Source organism: Branchiostoma floridae, chromosome 1 (assembly GCF_000003815.2).
Source record: "Branchiostoma floridae strain S238N-H82 chromosome 1, Bfl_VNyyK, whole genome shotgun sequence".
In the NCBI taxonomy this organism is placed as follows: Eukaryota; Metazoa; Chordata; class Leptocardii; order Amphioxiformes; family Branchiostomatidae; genus Branchiostoma; species Branchiostoma floridae.
Window position 1 is genome coordinate 20,204,181 of NC_049979.1, and position 18,790 is coordinate 20,222,970.

Genomic DNA, 18,790 nt, shown 5'->3' on the forward strand with positions numbered 1-18,790 from the left:
CAGACATAGTTACATCACTTCACCTGAGTCAGCTGAGGAAAAAAAAATATGGCGCGTTTTATCCTGCACCTGAGCATCGTGGTTGTCGTTCTGTTTTCCGTCCCAATCCACTGTCAGAAGAAGAACGAATCCGAGGGAGTGATATTTTTGGACGAGTACGACACACTGGCGAAGGAACTGCAGAACCGTGCCGTCATCGCTGGATGGAACTACCAGACGGACTTGACTGACGAAAACGCCAAGAAACAGGTATCAAATATATCCTCAACTTTGTCTCTATGTCTTCTGTTTTCTTTAGTCGGGCAAAACTGAGATTGAGAACAAAAAAACGCAACGCATGTACTAGCGCCCGTTTCCTTGTCTCATGGGTTGGGCGGGGGTCTACGGTAATATCCCAACAAATGAATATGCCGTTTTACGTCTCCAGTGGTGCACTCTTTCTTTGGTCTTTATTGGTATAGAGCTATCTAAAGGTTAGCTGCTGTAAAAAAGACGTACAAAATAATTCAAAATCGTCCGAGACTAAGCCAGATCCAAACACACCTATGAAAGCACAACTAAGTAAAGCATTGTGCGTGTGGCATTTTTTCAAATCATTGCAGCTAGTGAGACCGGTCTTACAGAAACTCGGCAATTCTCAGTGCAATTATGTCTGTTATTTTGTTTACCCACATTTTTGCAGATATACCAGGTATTGTTTCCTGGATCGTCGACAAAAAACTTGTGTATTACTTTTGGCAAACAAGTCTGACAGCGCACCTGAAAACTTTGTAATCATTTACGTGACCTGGCAGTTATCTAAGTTGAGGGAACGGCTACTCCCTCATTATCAAAGTGCATATTTGCACCACAATCTCTACTGAACAAACAAATCCTTACACAACTGCGCAGTATGAACCCAACCAACATCTTGTTGCGTTAGTTTAAAGCAGCAGGTCAAATATGTATATATCTATACTAAAGAGAAAGAAACAGAATGTTGATGAATAATGAAGGATGAAAATTATATTGCAACACAATAGGAGCAAGAAGGAATGGGAGAAGAACAAATCACGAGTATCTATTTTCGTTCGGCCTTTTTTGATGAAGAAATTATTCAAGGAGTGAGTGTTCAGAAATGGGCTGACATAGAAATGGCAACGGAAGGTACCTAGAAACAAGACAGATATGTCCATATAATATCTGTAACCTACTTTATAACGAGTGTTCTGTGCGTTGGAGACCAGACGTGAGATGGACTTCGGTCTCTGGCCGGCTCGTGTCGTGCCCTTTACTTAACCCCTTTTTAGGTTTTTGCAAGGGTCATACTTTCCACGGTGGAGATCGATAAGGGACTGCGTCTCCAAAAAACAACCCCCTCAATCACGCCTTAGTGACGAGAGAGGCCGGTAACGCTGGTTCACCTTTATCCGTGGGGTAATCTTTATCCGTTGTTTTTCAAAACAGCGTATTTAGGGATATGAAGTCGACAGACGGTTGTTTCAAATTGTAATATATCCAAAATATAGCAGCTTGAATTCAGATTTCTTAGGCATGATATCCCTATTATAAATACCCTGCTTTGAAAACAACGACTATAGGTTACCACGCGGATAAAGGTGAACTAGGGTTACCTATTATAATAAAAGACCGGGAAAGAAATGTAACGTCTCATATTTCCGGAAAAAAGTTGAGCTGTACGTGCACTTTTCAACACAACACACAAAAGATCAGCTCCAGTCTTTGTCAAGAAAGGAAGAATCCACTGCACCTGTGTTGGAACTTACAGTTCACCCTTTTCCAGACTTTTACCAACACAGATGAACTTTCAAGTCTTTCAAGTCATGAACTTTCATTCCGTTGTAGAAGGTGTTGCGTAGTATTTTAGGAATGTGGGGCGTTATCAACACGACCTGGTTTTATCTGGAATTTTATCTAACTAGTTAAATACAGTTGGTCGATGACCAGACTTTCAAATCAACGGTTACAAGAAGGAGTAAATGCCACGTTGTGCATTTTTTGTATAGTACACCCCTACACACGCAAACCACTACCGCCACCACAATCTTTCCTACTCCACCGCCTCTATGAAGACACCAATAACCTGCTAACGTGACAAACTACACATTGATTAAACACTTAATGTGGATGGGGTTATCATATGGTTATTCTTCCACTTACCAAGCTCATGACCGTTGGAAGATTGGCAGGTTGTGTGTGCTTTCACTGGGCGCCAGGAGTAGTATGTCAATAACCTGAACCTCATCATGAAAAATCGGCTATACTTGCCCCCACCCACATCCCAACTACCCCATCCGTCCCCAATTCGGATGTCCATCGGGACAATTGTGTGGCTTCAGATCTAGAACCCAGTCGGGGCTTTGCACTTTACGGGCACAGTACACCCGATGCAAATGTGACCGTAGCACATGACAAACTTTTGTGAATCTTTTCTGTAAAACTTAAATACTTTCACAGGTTGAGCTGAACTTGGAGGTAGCAAAGTTTGCCAAAGAGGCGGCCACGAATGCCTCCCGAGTATGACTGGGAGAACTTCAGCAACGTCACGGTGAAGCGGCTGTTCAGTATGATCACCACGCTGGGCACGGCCGCTTTGGAGGACGAGGAGAAGCTTGAACAGGTGTGATACCACAAACAAAAATGACTTTATAATCTATAACAAACGAAACAATCTGTTTCAGACATTGCCAAGTATTACAGACTTGCATTCAGAGTGCAGTAGTACAATACTGTGTACTGCATCTGTACCTGGTGTGCAAATGTATTACATACGCATCGATCTACCGTTGTATTTTGAAGAGATCTACAGTCATTGTATTCCCTTGACGACGCAGGTAGAAGATATAAATCAGATCTGTTATCCACAAACATACTGAAAGTGAATACTGTATTTTGAACACACACAAACACACCTTCCCTGCTCCAATTTCACAGTTAAACAACCTACTATCGGAGATGGAAGAGATCTACAGCACAGGGCAGGCCTGCGAGTATGACGACCCCAAAACGTGCCTGGATCTGAACCCAGGTAAAAGGTCAAAATTCATTCGGACGATATAAACAATGTATGTATACCGCATACTTGTATTCTAGATTTGGAAAGTATGCGGTACTATGCATTATTAATTTGGGCCCCGCGAACGACTACTTAGTAAGCAATGTACGGCTTCAAAATCTGTACTGTCGATTTTGGTGACGCCTCAGGAGCGAAACCCGTGGTGTCACAACACCACGGTATTGGAGAAGTTTCAAACCCATGCATTCCCTAGGGTATTTCTAATGTTCCTGGATGACTTGATTTTCGTAGTTGCCTCTTGAAACCTGTGACTAAAATCGCACTCCTACTCGACAGGCCTGGAAGACTGCATGGCCGACAGTACCGACTATAACAGACTGCTGTTCTGTTGGGAGGGCTGGCGTGACGCGGCCGGGCGCCGTCTCGGAGATCTCTACTCGCAGTTCGTGGAACTCAGTAATGAGGCCGTGAGAGCAGATGGTAAGGGGAAACATTAGCAGTTGACAACAGACCAAAGCTTAACATTGAAATTTTGTTTTTGAATTTGATTAGAGAACAACCGTTTAAGGAGCTATTTCTGTTACACGGAGCTGCTCACTAAGAAATCATGTTTCCTCACTCTGTATTTACCTCCGTGAGAGCCGAGGTATTGGTTTCGATTTCATTGTTTGTATTGGGATGTGTGCAAGGTTTTACCTCTGGTCGGGGTCCAAGGTGCAGAATTTGTGGCGGGAAAAAGTGTGACTGTAGATTGGTTTAGCCCTGATCCAAAATTGATGGCAGAAACTGGGTACAATCAATGTCTCACAATTGCAAGAAGTCAGGGAAATGCAAAGACGAACTTGGTGCAAAGACGAACTTGGCGATCGAGAAATTCACAATAATCAATAAAGCTAGAAATTCACAAAAACTTGAATATTTATACAGCACGGAAGTATGAGATGTTCCCCTGTTCATTTAGGTTGGAATGACACAGGGGAGTACTGGCGATCCTGGTACGAGACTGCAGACTTGCAACAGCAGCTGGAAACCATCTACCAGGACCTACAGCCGCTGTACCAGAACCTGCACGCCTACGTCAGGAGGAAACTCATCAACACGTACGGAGCGGAAATGGTGAACGCCGAGGGGCCAATCCCGGCCCATCTATTGGGTGAGACTAAATTTGAGACCATGTAAAACTGTCATAAGCTGAACTGCATTCGAATACACAACACAACACAACACAACACAACTCATTGAATTTTAGCCATCTTCTTCAGTCTTCGTCAAGTTGGAATAACTTAACAGGTCACGTGATCTTACAAACACGTGACGTCACAAATTGTAAACGGTGTCAGGACGTTTATATACCACCCTGTCTCTGTGTGTCAGGCTATAACTTATTTTGTGCTCTATTGTGATCCATCGTAGGTAACATGTGGGCCCAGACGTGGGGAAACATCTACAACCTTCACTGGAAAAAATGGGTTCAAATGCAGTCAAATCCGGGCCGTTATCTTTCCGTATCCTTGAAGGATACGATCGTTTACGGACAGATGCGAGCGGAATCTGTTACGGATCCGAAATTTCGGATTTTCTCGAATCCGGACTAATTAAACACGGAAAAATACGAAATCCGTATTTTTGGCAAATACGGTAGTGGATCCCATTGGTATTTTTTCGTATCCTTACCGCGGAGAACACGTCGAAACGTCGGTATTTTTCCGTATACTAACCAAATCCCAAACGTATTTGCTACGTATACGTAGATACGAAATTCGGACTTTCTCGGATTCTAACCAAATCCGAAAGCTGTATCCGCCCGTATTTTGGATACGTTTATGCAGATACGAAATGCGGATTTTCCCGGATCCTAACCAAATCCGAAAGCTGTATCCGCCCGTATTTTGGATACGTTTATGCAGATACGAAATGCGGATTTTCCCGGATCCTAACCAAATCCGAAAGCTGTATCCGCCCGTATTTTGGATACGTTTATGCAGATACGAAATGCGGATTTTCCCGGATCCTAACCAAATCCGAAAGCTGTATCCGCCCGTATTTTGGATACGTTTATGCAGATACGAAATGCGGTATCCGCCCGTATTTTGTCTAAGTTTAGATAGTACATACCTACGGAACAATTCAGATTTCGGATTTTCTTGAATGGGATCCAAGAAAAGTATACGTAGCAAATAAGTGGGGATACAGGTTTCGCATTTGGTTGGATCGGAAATATCCATATAGTCTTATATCCAGGTATATAATTTTGCGGCCTTTTATTCAAAACTTGTAGTTAACGTCGATGGCATTGGGATCAATCGCAGTGACTGTGCAATTTCAAAATGATTCACGATTCTGTGCTGTGTCCAACCAATTGGTCCAACTCAGACTCCATTGTCCAGCGACACTCCGGGGCCGGGACCAGGGGTAGTTATTAAAAAGAGCACACGGTTCCAACAGGCTACGGAAGGAGGAATAATCCGCTGAGATTTGCGCAGTCCGATCCATATGACTTGTGTTGGATAGGTCGCAAAGTTTGTTCACCTTGCAATCTCGGCTCAAAGTGAATTTACCATTCCGTGACCTTGCACAAATCTCCAACATAATCCGCCTCATCAACTTTGTACAGAATCCAGGCATCCTAGCGCATATAGCTTGGCGTTCTTTGGGTCGGCGGGGTCCCAGCTGGAAAGCAAAGTCCCGACCAGAACTTCAGAGGTAAAACAGGTCCAAACTTTCTCCATTTCTTCTCCTCTCGCAACAGAGGCCCGGAAAATGCTTGCTTCGTCTCGCATAACGGTACATTTGAAATCCCCAGACTTGCCTGTCATTGGGTACTCCTTGTCACATGACTCTCATCTGGCCCGAACGGAGACCTGCCCCCCGTTGGTGCTGATTGCTTGTTTACCAATTAACACCGAATAAATTTACATTTAAAAAGCACAGTGGCTGTGACACGCATTTGACCCGGACAAAACACATGAAACAAGCAACAAGTTACTATTATTTTACCAGATCGACGCTGAATGGCCGGGAGAAGTGTATTAAACCGTTCGATAGGCGCAGGCAGAATTTCTGTTAGGACGCCTTTCTAAAGATTCTACTTGTCACTTGTAGCTTTAATACAATTAAACACTCGAATCCTGTGTATTTTGTTATATTTCATTTAGCCATTTATAGCCTTTCTACAGCGTACGGATGGGTACGGATCCCGGCAGATACCAAGGTATCCGTCAAATCTCTCAAATGTGGATGCGGAAGATTCCGAACAAATACGAACGAATCCCAGATTCTAAAGGATACGCCAAAGTACCGAACAGATGCGACACTGTATCTGCTGGAATTATAACACACAAGGAATACGCTGTCGTATATACATGGATCCCTGGCTGTCAACGAACATGGAAATGCTCTTTTTGGGTCAGGAGAGCAAATTAATAGTTTTCAACAAACAAGGTGTATGTCTGATGTCGAGGAACCGTTCCGCATGCAATAAAGTTGGTTTCGAGGAAATCGGACATTGTTTCGCGAAACCTGAATTTTTTGTGAAAAATGCTCTTTTTGGCTCAGCAGAGGAAATTACCATTTGTCGACAAAAAATGTGTATGTCTGATGTCGAGGAACCATTCCGCATGCAATAAAGTTGGTTTCGAGGAAATCGGACATTGTTTCGCGAAACCTGAATTTTTTGTGAAAAATGCTCTTTTTGGCTCAGCAGAGGAAATTACCATTTGTCGACAAAAAATGTGTATGTCTGATGTCGAGGAACCATTCCGCATGCAATAAAGTTGGTTTCGAGGAAATCGGACATTGTTTCGCGAAACCTGAATTTTTGGTGAAAAATGCTCTTTTTGGCTCAGCAGAGCAAATTACCATTTGTCGACAAAAAATGTGTATGTCTGATTTCGAGGAACCATTCCGCATGCAATAAAGTTGGTTTCGAGGAAATCGGACATTGTTTCGCGAAACCTGAATTTTTGGTGAAAAAATGCTCTTTTTGGCTCAGCAGAGCAAATTACCATTTGTCGACAAAAAATGTGTATGTCTGATTTCGAGGAACCATTCCGCATGCAATAAAGTTGGTTTCGAGGAAATCGGACATTGTTTCGCGAAACCTGAATTTTTGGTGAAAAATGCTCTTTTTGGCTCAGCAGAGGAAATTACCATTTGTCGACAAAAAATGTGTATGTCTGATTTCGAGGAACCATTCCGCATGCAATAAAGTTGGTTTCGAGGAAATCGGACATTGTTTCGCGAAACCTGAATTTTTGGTGAAAAATGCTCTTTTTGGCTCAGCAGAGCAAATTACCATTTTTCGACAAAAAATGTGTATTTCTGGTGTCGAGGAACCGTTCCGCATGCAATAAAGTTGGTTTCGAGGAAATCGGACATTGTTTCGCGAAACCTGAATTTTTTGTGAAAAATGCTTTTTTTGGCTCAGTAGAGCAAATTACCATTTTTCGACAAAAAATGTGTATGTCTGATGTCGAGGAACCATTCCGCATGCAATAAAGTTGGTTTCGAGGAAATCGGACATTGTTTCGCGAACCCTGTATTTTTTTGTGAAAAATGCTCTTTTTGGCTCAGGAGAGCAAATTACCATTTTTCGGCAAAAAATATGTATGTCTGATGTCGAGGAACCATTCCGCATGCAATAAAGTTGGTACGGAGAAAATCATACATCGTTTCGCGAAACCTGTACTTTTTGTGAAAAATGCTCTTTTTGGCTCAGCAGAGCAAATTACCATTTTTCGACAAAAAATGTGTATGTCTGGTGTCGAGGAACCGTTCCGCATGCAATAAAGTTGGTTTCGAGGAAATCGGACATTGTTTCGCGAAACCTGAATTTTTTGAGAAAAATGCTCTTTTTGGCTCAGTAGAGCAAATTACCATTTTTCGACAAAAAATGTGTATGTCTGCATGTTGAGGAATCGTTCCGCATGCAATTAAGTTGGTTTCGAGGAAATCGGACATTGTTTCGCGAACCCTGTATTTTTTGTGAAAAATGCTCTTTTTGGCTCAGCAGAGCAAATTACCATTTTTCGACAAACAAGGTTTATGCCTGATGTAGAGGAACCGTTCCGCATCCAATAAAGTTGGTTCCGAGGAAATCGGACATTGTTTCGCGAAACCTGAATTTTTTGTGAAAAATGCTCTTTTTGGCTCGGGGGAGCAAATTACCATTTTTCGACAAACAAGGTGTATGTCTGATGTCGAGGAATTTTTCCGCATGCAATAAAGTTGGTTCCGAGGAAATCGGACATTGTTTCGCGAAACCTGTATTTTTTGTGAAAAATGCTCTTTTTGGCTCAAGAGAGCAAATAACTATTTTTCGACAAACAATGTGTATGTCTGATCGGAAATCGGACTTCTTTTCGCGAAACCTGTACTTTTTGTGAAAAATGAGAGGTGGGGGTAACAAATCCATAGAAAATACGAAATGGTATTTCCTAGGATCCGTCTGCCGTGAGGTGGGGCAACGAATCCATAGAAAATACGGAAAGGGTATTTCCTATGATCCGTCTGCTGTGAGGTGGGCAACGAATCCATAGAAAATACGGAAAAGGATTTGCTAGGATCCATCTGCCGTGAGGTGGGGCAACGTATTCGTAGAAAATACGGGAAAAGGATTTGCTAGGATCCATAGATTGACCCTGGACATTTCTGTCGCGAAGTGGGCCATCTGAACCATAGAAAATACAGAAAAGAGATTCGTTAGGATCTGCAGATTATCCTTGATGCCTTTTTGCCGTGAAATGGGCCAGCGGATCCATAGAAATACGGAATAGGGATCTTCTAGTATTTGTGTATTTTCAGAACGTACTTTTATCGAAGAGTGGGCCCGCCGATGGGTAAAATGTTTTTATGACGCAAAAGGAAACTCAAGACCAGATTGAACATTGCAGATTTCCAAATTGAAGGATTCGAGCAAATGACATTTTCGTATTTGTTAACAGTAAGGGATCCAACTGTAGACGACATAGTATCTCTTCGTATTTTTCATCCTAGCGGATACAGTATCGTATCTGTTCAGTGTTTTGTCGTATCCTATTAGAATCTGTGATTCGTTCGTATTTGTTTGGATTCTTCTGCATCCGCACCTAACGAATACCGCGGTATATGCCCGCATCCGTATCGGTATATGCCCGCATCCGTATCCATTTTGTCCAGTGCTTGTCATTCCGTTTCCCAACAAGCCAAGTATTGACGTAACGGATGAGATGGTGAGACAGGTAAGAAAACTTCCAACATTTTTTCTGCTCGAGTCCCTCTTTATATAGGTATAAATAAGACAAAGTAGTGCTATCTAATGACATTTTATGACAATACAATGGTTGAATAAAACGATTTGAGAAGACACAAGGATTAGACTTCGATCGTTTCTCTGAGTTTCTTTCGCGCTTAAAGATGAATGCGGACATGCAGGGGTTTTCAGTACACGTTCTATTACGGAAGTGTGGCGTGAACAATGGCTCAAATGTTGTTGGTAGTTAATAGAGATCCCCGTCCTGGTTCATTGATGGTAGATGTGTCGATTAACTTGTCAAAAACTTTGGTGATGTTACGAAGTTAATATTCTATTTACTACTACTCCGTATATCAACACAGACTAACTTTCATGCTGTGTCCCACATTGCTATCTTATTTCCTAGCGTAAAAATAACCGTTAAATCATTTCTTTTGAAGGGTTACGACGCCCGGAGAATGTTCAACCTGTCGGACGAGTTTTTCCGTGAGATGGGGCAGATCCCGATGCCTGGCAGCTTCTGGGACAGGACCATGTTCGTCCGGCCTGACGACAGGGAGGTCGTCTGTCACGCCTCGGCATGGGACTTCTACCTGGACAATGACGTCAGGATCAAGATGTGCACGAAGGTGAACCAGGAGGACCTGGTGACGGTCCATCACGAGATGGGGCATATAGAGTACTTCCTGCAGTACGCGCACCAACCGCTGCCCTTCCGCGAGGGCGCTAATCCAGGTACACTAGAATGAGATAGAACTTTCCAAAGATATTATCCATTAGTGCCACCTAGCTACTGAAAAAGCACTGCAGTATATCCCAGATATTCTTCACAGCCTAATACAGAGATCTAGAGGGAACGATTCGATGGAAAATAAGCAGCAACATTGGCTCTTTTTGTTTTTGATCGTCTATAACGTTACATGTTAAATATGTAAATAGTATTTTTATTTGCCAATCTCTCCAAATTTGAAGCAATATCTATTGAAGCTGGCCCGATTCGTGCCAATTATCGTTTGAAAAAGAAGACACCAGATTGCTAGTATGTAGCGTATGTCCTTTTGGCCGCCAGGGTTCCATGAGGCCGTGGGTGACCTGTTGGCTCTGTCCGTGTCCACTCCCGCCCATCTCAACAAGGTCGGACTCCTTCCCGAGCTGGTGGACGATCCTGGTAAGTAGATATGGAGCTAAAACGTCTCTCTTGATCACAGCGTTAGCCCACCGGGTTAGCGATTTTCAACGTTAGCTAGGTTCTCTTATGTCGGGAAAGGGAGTTTGTTGAGGAAAGGAGTTTGCCGTGTGTGAAGGGAGTTCCCCGTGTACTAGTCCCGTGTACTAGAAGGGAGTACTAGTTTTCCCCAAGTATGCGACGGGAGGCTACTCCAAGTCCAACTTAATAAATTCACTGTTTTATTCCTTAACGGAAAGGCTCAGCAGTTTTTAAAATCAAATGTTTTTGCAGAGGTTGACATCAATTTCCTGATGCAAATGGCGCTGGAGAAGATCGCTTTCCTGCCGTTCGGTTACCTGATCGACCAGTGGAGGTGGCGGGTTTTCGACGGAAGCACAACGAAGGACAAGTACAATGAGGAGTGGTGGAAACTGAGGTAGATGGGTAAAAACGTCAGTCTATGCTCTCAAAGCGATTTTGATAAAGGTGGCGGTTCATGGTAGCTTGCAATAGCATTTTACCGCAGCAGTTCAGTGCTTTGATATGAACCAGCCAGTCAGTGATAATGTATTTATAATCTTGTGACTTGTGACGTATCCTAATCGTGGGTAGTTTGCAGCTGAACGATCAAAACATTTCATGTGTAACCTTAAATGTGTTTTGAAAATAAAGGTAGAAATCTAAAATCATTAATCGTTTGAAATAGTCTTTGTCTGCACGACTTGCTCTGAATGTTATACATTTGTACATGCTTTCCTCGTCGTTTAAGGACCCAGTACCAGGGTATTGTACCTCCTGTACCGAGAAATCCAGACAAGGACTTCGATGCTGGCAGCAAGTACCACGTTCCCGCCAATACTCCATACATAAGGTACGGGGCACGTTTGATTAATGTGTTCTCTACAACGTCAATACAAATGTTTAAGAACTGACATAATTCTTATTCTGTTAGGGTGACTTCAAATGCCAGTGCTGTCGATGTTTCCTTCTTGGCGGACCCACTAAAAGTTTACCATTGTGTATCTTCTATCGGGTGGTATAAACCACACAGTTCATTTTGCCGATAAGGTACTGGTCACATTCGTCGCACGATAAATAAACGACAGCAACTTGAGGATCGTCTTGGCTGCGTCGTAGAAGACGAGCAACACTCAGAACAAAAAAAACACGAACCCAACCCAACAAAACAAAGAAACAAGCAAATACACACGTACACGGATTGCGTTTGGCTGACGTTACGACGTGCACACTCGGAGAATGTGAGATATGTAGTAGTAGACTACTGTCTGTTGATAACTTCTGTTCCACTGTACTTGCAGATACTTTGTGAGTTTCGTCATCCAGTTCCAGTTCCATGAGGCCATGTGCAGTCTGTCGGGCTATACAGGAGACCTGCACAAGTGCGACGCGTCCGCCGGGGCCATGAAGGACGTAGCCGGCAGCAGACTGGCGTAAGATTTAGTGTTTTACCGTACTACGATGCAAAGGGACTCAATTTTCTACAAAACAAACGTACACTATTGATGTCCCAGAAAGTAGGCAAACTTATTCCCATTTTGGTAGAGCTTGAATTAGCAACTAGAAGCTCAAGCTATTTAAAGAACTAAAAAAAAGTTACCGTCACAATGGCTGTGTTTTTGCAGAAGTCGGACATGTAAGCATGGTTTTACCGACGTCTACTGAGATCAAGGTTTCATCATGACATACTGTAAATGCATTTAAGTTCGCGGGGATTTAATTTCGCGGTAGCGGGAAAAAGGACTTTTCGCGGTGGATTTAAGTTCGCGGTAACACCATCGACTGCAATCTAATACCATAATAGAAAAATGTTCGCGGTGGTTTTAAGTTCGCGGTGAAGTGGTCACCGCGAAAACCGCGAACATTAATCCACCGCGAACATTTCTGCATTTACTGTATGTAAAATGAATCTATTTCAAAAGCAACCATGGAATAGAGACATTCAATATCAAGTGTTGCTTACATCTATCTTTGGGGGGAGATAAAAGATGAAGAGATAGCTACAGACAGGCAGATAGACAAACAGAAAGAGAGAGAGAGAGAGAGAGAGAGAGAGAGAGAGAGAAATAATCAGAATGTTAATGTCTATCATATTGCAGTGAAATGTTGAGGATGGGAAAGAGCCAACCCTGGCCGGAGGCGTTCGAGGTTCTGACCGGAGATCGTGAGATGTCCGCGGCCGCCATACTACAGTACTTCGCTCCTCTGATTGACTGGCTGGAGAAACAGAACGAGAACGAGACTCTGGGCTGGAATAACGGCTGGACCCCACCATGTAAGTCACGACGTTTTATGAGAATGAAACAGGAAAAAAAGTGACAAAAAAGCTATATCAAGGAGAAGTGTCTTGAAAATCTGTAAAAAAATTCATCGTATAATAGCGATTTGCATTGTGCTTCTCTATTAGTCGATTTTTGTCGGGATTTGTTCTCATTGCCGTTCTATCGCCCGGTAATGGTCAACTAGCGTCATCGTGCGGCAAAGTGTTTGAACTGCATGCGCGATGAAGGGGAAGAGTCTTCACGTCAAAGCATGAAACTAGTGAACAATCAGCCAGCTGGGTTGTTGTCGGATAAGTGGATTACGATATTAGCCTTTAAATGAGTCATCGAAATTTTAATCATTGAGCACTTCCACTCCATACTTTTATTTCAGGGTACACATGATTGTAGAGCATATCATAGAATGCCATGCATCTAACGTTACTCTTTTCTGGACAAAATGCCCATGTCTGTTACCATTTGCTTGTCTTTACATAAATTGCTTTATTATATTCCATCTGCGCACCTGTACAGACGACTGTGAGGGAACAGGTGGCTTCACGTGTCTGGAGGGGTCCAGGTGTGTCCGGCCTGCCGACAAGTGTGACGGGATCCAGGACTGTGACGACAACTCAGACGAGGATCCGATCCTCTGTGAAACCCCGAACGGTAGGTCTTCGATCTACAGAGCGTTTTCATGTGACATGATATATAGTGGCAACAACATGGAGGCGTACCCAGATATTTGCTTTTTTTTTACATCTAAGCATCTTCTAACAATCAAACTCTAAACTAATATTTCAGCTCACAAAAGAGAATACTAGAATATCGCATAGAAATGTAACGTTGGTAGCGATAAGAACGAAAAACGATTATTGTTTGCCTTTGACTTTTTACATTGTCAATTTGTTGTTCATCACAGATGATTCCCCAAGAATGACATCATCACTTGTTGTCGTCTTCCTGGCAGTCCTCGCCTCGACAGTGATGACGTCAAGGATCTAGAGGGCGAATATTGTCGACGTCATGATTTAATTCGACGACGTGTATGCAATCATTGCAATAGCAAACCATAGCACAAAACTGCGTTTGCAATTATGAAGTAACGCTATGATCGTTTTTACTGAATTGCTAGCTGTTTTAAACCTTTTACAGTCGAGTGGAAACATTGACCAAAAAATAGAGTTTTAAGTTAAGTTTGAATCATGAGTAAGATATCAAAAATATTCTATTTGTGTCACGTACTACAAATACTGAACAGAAATTGCTGTAGCATGTTGTTACTATGTCTTCAGTATATTTTTTCTCTTACCTTTGAGTTACGATTCTATGTGAGTAGACACGCTGCATCTTTCACCCGCCCAACCCGGGTAACAGCGACACGACGTCCCCTGTCGACCTGTTAGGTACTGCAGCCCCTCACTAAACCAGGTGGCGTGTTCACTTGATAAAAACTGTGAACATGACATGAGATGTCGTTATGAGCTGCGCATGATCCGATGTTAACAAAATACATGTATTGTATCACTTGGCTACACAGAGACTCTTTGTAACATGCATGTGCATAATCGATCATACATTAATTATTTTGAGCATTTTGTATTTTATATTGATGACCCAATGATTACGACAATGCATTGTTTTATGCTCGAGTCATGTAGCCTTTTAAGGCTTGTTCCTAAGTCGCAGCCAAAAAACAGCCGACCTGTTTGTTGGACTGCTGTCCCTGGCTTGTAGCGCCTTCTAGCGATTCCTGTGTACTCTGCACCACGCTTTGAATGCCCTCGTCCACATTGCCAAATCTTTTGGTCTTCATTTGTGCGTCTAGTGACGGTCTTTCGTAAGCAGTTACGCATCTGCGAAATAGATAATGTGAAACAAATGGACATACGTACACAGTCAAAAATAAAAACAGTCAAATATGCCAAAACAGGCAAGTGGGTCAAAATCATATGTATGGTAAAAATTACGTATGAACACATTTCGCCGGCGTAGAACTATCTGCTGGTAAGAACAGCAAAAATTGCCAACATTCAGATTTCCCAAATTCTAAAAACAAGCATACATATCATAATCTATAGTTTCTAAAGGGTGATAGTAAATAATACAAAATAGATATTGGAATGACTGTCAAAATTTGATATCAATCCTTACTAAGAGGTACATTAGAGCTGAGAGCTTGGGATTCAAGCACCTGGTGGATGTATTCTACTGTCCTCTCTCACCTGCCGTTATTGCTGCACTCTCTCCTGCTACACTCTGCAGCCTGTTTCATCATCTCCTTTGCAAGTGGCCCGAATGTTGTCGTCACATAATCCCGAAGTGATAAACAGTTCTCCTGAAACCAGGAACGATAATGAAAATCGACCTGTCGTTAAGATTATCTAGCAGCAGTGACATTTCATAAAGAGATTTGCGTATTCGTACTCTTTCGTACTCCAGATAGAGTGAAGTATGAATACATAAGCAAAAGTTACAGTTTCAGCCTATTAGAGACCATTAGAGCATAGTACCCGAACGGACGAGACTTTCTTAGTCTTGAATGAACAGTCGGCAAATTAGTTCGCATATCTCCGGATGATCCGTTCATACGTTCGTGCGATTCCGTAGAGTTAATGGAATACTGTAAAATGTATTTGTCAGTTTATCTATATAACATGTGACATGCATTTCAGACTTTTAAGTGTTGTTCCTAAGTGCCAACAAGATTGGGTTTAATTTCTCTAAGGTACCAAACAGAACCAGCACTCTTACCTTGGAGCTGACGTCAGCCGAGGCCCCCCAAATGACCACGCCCGCTGAGCCCTGCCCGGCTGCTTCTTGTATGGTGGAGACCATATCAGCCTGAAGAACAAAAAAAGTTTTAAACAACACGGAAAGAAATAGAGTAATTTTTCTTAACAACCATTTTTCATTTTAATTGTGCATTCAGGTTAGTGTTGTCCTAATATTACATCTACAAGACATGTTTTCTTTGCTCGCAATGTTTTATTAAAGCACAAATAATCACGTTTATTGCAAAGTATATTGCATGTGTTTTCATAATCATGATACAAATGCAACTTAAATCGAGTCCGATTCATCTGTGAAAGGCATGTGTGACTTGAAGTTTCTTCGTGTAACTAGTAAAGACAAAAGCATTGATAACCTTCGTGAGGCATTCCATTGAATCCCGATACCGAAGGCGCACGTAAGGGTAGACGGGGATAGCCGAACTTTGCCGACCGTCCATAACTCGGAAGGTCTCGGCCACTCGGGCGCGAACAAACTGTTCCGAACTGGGCAGTGTTTTGAAGACGTTGGTGAGGTATATGTTAGGGTACAGAGCTGAGCTTTCCTCCCACAGCCATTGTAGGCGGTCATTGTCAGATTTCACCTCCTGGAGAAAATAAAGAGCACTTTTGCAACAACATTGTGTTCAGTTATAGCGACATTCTGATTTTCAACGTATAGACCCACTGGTAAGTTCCAGAATGAGGAACGAGTGTCATCCCTTACATCCTATTATTCAACTGTTTCCATGTGTTCAACTTGTCGGCTTGGACCCTTTGCATAGTTATTCTATATAATATGTATTTTAATAAATCGTTACCTCCGTGCAGTCGTAGCTTGATCCCTGTTGGAGTTGAATTTCGCTTGGGGAATTGTAACAATCTGGGAATAGGTAAAACCCCCAGGAGCCTCCAGGGCGTAACGTCTTAACCAGACTCAAAGTTTTCCCCATCCACGCCCTCGCTGCTCCTTCAAACGCCACTTTCGCCATTGACGTCACTTCGTGTTCGGAAACATGTGGTGACGTTTGTCTGACGAGGTCTTCTGACTTTGTACGGTAGATGCTCTACGTCGGAAACAAAAAGGAAATTAATTTTCTTCGTATAGATATTAGGACAATGCAGATGTGTTCGGCACAGCACATCATAGATTTGTTTCACGATAATATTTATGTCGATAAAGTACAACACATGAGAGTAAAACGGGTTTCGAGTGTGCAGAGTCGGTATACGTAAAAAACGTGAAGTGTTGTGGTCGTCGTAAAAATGCACTTTAGGCAAATACATAGGATAAAGTATCAGAATCAAGAATTTTCTACTCTCCACGCAAGCAGAGATTGAGGTTGAGTCGCGTAGATATACGTAGTCGGAAAAATTACACCGGCGCTTAAGAAGCGACTACTACCGACTTCTATACGAGTACTATATATACGCGACTCAGCCTCTGCTTAGAGAGTAGAATTTCCATGAGCAGAAATAAATGGTTCTAGTGTTGAACGTACCTGCCAAACTTACTTTTGACTCCAAGTTTCGCTTCCACAGCGGCCGCCATGGTTTGAAGTCGATCACCCCTAAACCTTGATAGTCGGCGTCAGGAATCAGTCGGTATATGTCGTCTGTAGCCTTGGCAAGATGGGCGTCAATGTCGGCTCTCTGTGATATAAATATCAACGAAGTTACAACAGTATTCCATTGAAACATTTCCGCCAGGATTCTCCGTTTTCCCCAATAAGAATACTTCTTCACAGAATTATCAAATTGTAACTAAAATTTATATTACATCTATTACTGCCTGTACCAGTAGAACGTAGCTATAGTAACTATCCTTTAAGATACTGATACTATATCCATATATATCGGATGGAGAGATAGTGGGACAATGGGTATGATGAAATTCATACAAAATTCTTACGTCGATGAAGGTTAGACATTTAGGTAATAAGATACGCCAAAAAGCAATCACTCAAGCAACTGGACATGGTTTTGGAAATAATTTTCTAAAACCATATCCAATTGCTTGAGTAACAGTTTTTTGGAGAAGTCTTTCTTGTCTCTCTGAAATTACCCATTACCTGAGGTATCCCGCCATTGATGTCCTGGCCCGTCTGCTCGTGTATTTTCGGAGACAGTCCGAGATTCTTTTCGTAGAATATAGTGACGTATGTTCCATTCCACTCCTGTCCGGGGTTGGAGACGATATCGTACTCGTCCAGACTGAACTCAACACTAAGTAATATACAACATTTTGGTCTTAGTAAAAGTGATGCAACACACACAGATAGTAACTCTTCAGACTGATTTTATGTAGATCTGCTGACCCATTTACGTGTGACACGTGACTTTCTGGAAATGTGACGTCAGGAGTAGGTCAATGGCGTTCGGAAGTCTGTATCGCCCGCCGTCCCCGGTAATCATTACAGGAGGTGAAATTTGATTGTCTCTGATATAGATGATCACCTTTACTTACATTCCTAACAACTTGTCATAGACTTTTGAAGTGTCCACTGATCGAATTCGAACACCACAAAACAAAATTTGAATATGTACATCTTTGTTTTGCATGTCTAACGTTGCATTTTTACAGATGTGCTCCATAAAAATGCTTCCGACAAAGGACTAGCTGAGTCTAGATAAGAACATACATCAACACAATATACAGTAACTACAATATATAGTAGCACAGTTCTTTCCAGCTTACCCAAACTTCTCGGCACACTTTCTAGAAGGAACATTCCACACTATGTAAAAAGGTCTGTCAGGTAGTGCTGGTCCTCCATGTACTGTGATGTACGCCTGTCCCAAACACAGAAGTAACAGGAACTCGATCCTTGAATTTGGAGTCATGTAGTATAGTAGTAGCGGCTGCAACATGTGTATAAATGCATATGACTACGTGTAGACCAAAACATGTCTGGCCAGCTGTCAGTCAACCTAGTGAACTTTGACCTGCACTCATATGAGTAAATGTACAATATCTGTAAAAGACAATAGGGGTCGCTCGTTGGTAGCGTCTGAATTGACCTAAATCTTCCCGAGCTGCAGAGGTTCCCAACGCCTCTGTAGTCAGGAGAAAGAAGTAGCCCATTGTCGCTCCTCCGTCTTTCCAGAATCATTGTCCCTTTGCCAATTGGAAAGCTTAGAAGAAAGACCGGTCCGACAGTAGCAATCATCTTTACCATCGCGCATATCGCTAAAGTAAGACCGGCGTTCTATGCATGACTATCCCACATGCCTCCATAGCAGGCTCTCTATGGAGGCATGTGGGATAGTCATGCATAGAACGCCGGTCTTACTTTAGCGATATGCGCGATGGTAAAGATGATT

General features: G+C 42.4%; 2 protein-coding genes across 3 annotated transcripts; one reads left to right on the forward strand and one right to left on the reverse strand.

The window, feature by feature from the left end:
* Positions 1-6: 6 nt before the first annotated feature.
* LOC118427679 (angiotensin-converting enzyme-like) lies at positions 7-13,898 on the forward strand. Of its 2 annotated transcripts, XM_035837584.1 has the most exons (15): positions 7-249; positions 2,458-2,620; positions 2,935-3,028; positions 3,353-3,496; positions 3,978-4,169; positions 4,430-4,466; positions 9,174-9,234; positions 9,689-9,983; positions 10,318-10,416; positions 10,708-10,852; positions 11,186-11,287; positions 11,736-11,867; positions 12,534-12,709; positions 13,230-13,364; positions 13,618-13,898. In XM_035837584.1, the coding sequence occupies exons 2-15, from the start codon at positions 2,507-2,509 to the stop codon at positions 13,698-13,700; spliced, it is 1,809 nt and encodes a 602-aa protein (XP_035693477.1). In that variant the 5' UTR covers positions 7-249; positions 2,458-2,506; the 3' UTR covers positions 13,701-13,898. The 2 variants fall into 2 exon arrangements, with proteins under 2 accessions (XP_035693477.1, XP_035693470.1); XM_035837577.1 differs by having other exon boundaries at positions 13,230-13,898.
* Positions 13,531-18,397, reverse strand: LOC118427732 (hyaluronidase-1-like). The gene is made up of 10 exons (XM_035837653.1): positions 18,165-18,397; positions 17,539-17,692; positions 16,982-17,119; positions 16,288-16,533; positions 15,844-16,074; positions 15,450-15,539; positions 14,921-15,033; positions 14,401-14,551; positions 14,008-14,149; positions 13,531-13,696 (listed from the first exon to the last, which is right to left on the reverse strand). Exons 1-9 carry the CDS (start codon positions 18,335-18,337, stop codon positions 14,015-14,017), a joined length of 1,431 nt encoding a protein of 476 aa, XP_035693546.1. The 5' UTR covers positions 18,338-18,397; the 3' UTR covers positions 13,531-13,696; positions 14,008-14,014.
* Positions 18,398-18,790: the final 393 nt, after the last annotated feature.

What these genes read in the sequence shown, in the direction of transcription:
- LOC118427679 (XM_035837577.1), top strand. Translation starts at nt 2,507, where the DNA reads ATGCCTCCCGAGTATGACTGGGAGAACTTCAGCAACGTCACGGTGAAG. An exon ending in AATCCCGGCCCATCTATTGG is followed by an intron (nt 4,170 to 4,429) that starts GTGAGACTAAAT and finishes GATCCATCGTAG; the next exon opens with GTAACATGTGGGCCCAGACG. An exon ending in CCGCGAGGGCGCTAATCCAG is followed by an intron (nt 9,984 to 10,317) that starts GTACACTAGAAT and finishes TTTGGCCGCCAG; the next exon opens with GGTTCCATGAGGCCGTGGGT.
- LOC118427732 (XM_035837653.1), bottom strand. Translation starts at nt 18,337, where the DNA reads ATGTTGCAGCCGCTACTACTATACTACATGACTCCAAATTCAAGGATC. An exon ending in CAAGCTACGACTGCACGGAG is followed by an intron (nt 16,075 to 16,287) that starts GTAACGATTTAT and finishes TATTTTCTCCAG; the next exon opens with GAGGTGAAATCTGACAATGA. An exon ending in GAGTGCAGCAATAACGGCAG is followed by an intron (nt 14,552 to 14,920) that starts GTGAGAGAGGAC and finishes TCTATTTCGCAG; the next exon opens with ATGCGTAACTGCTTACGAAA.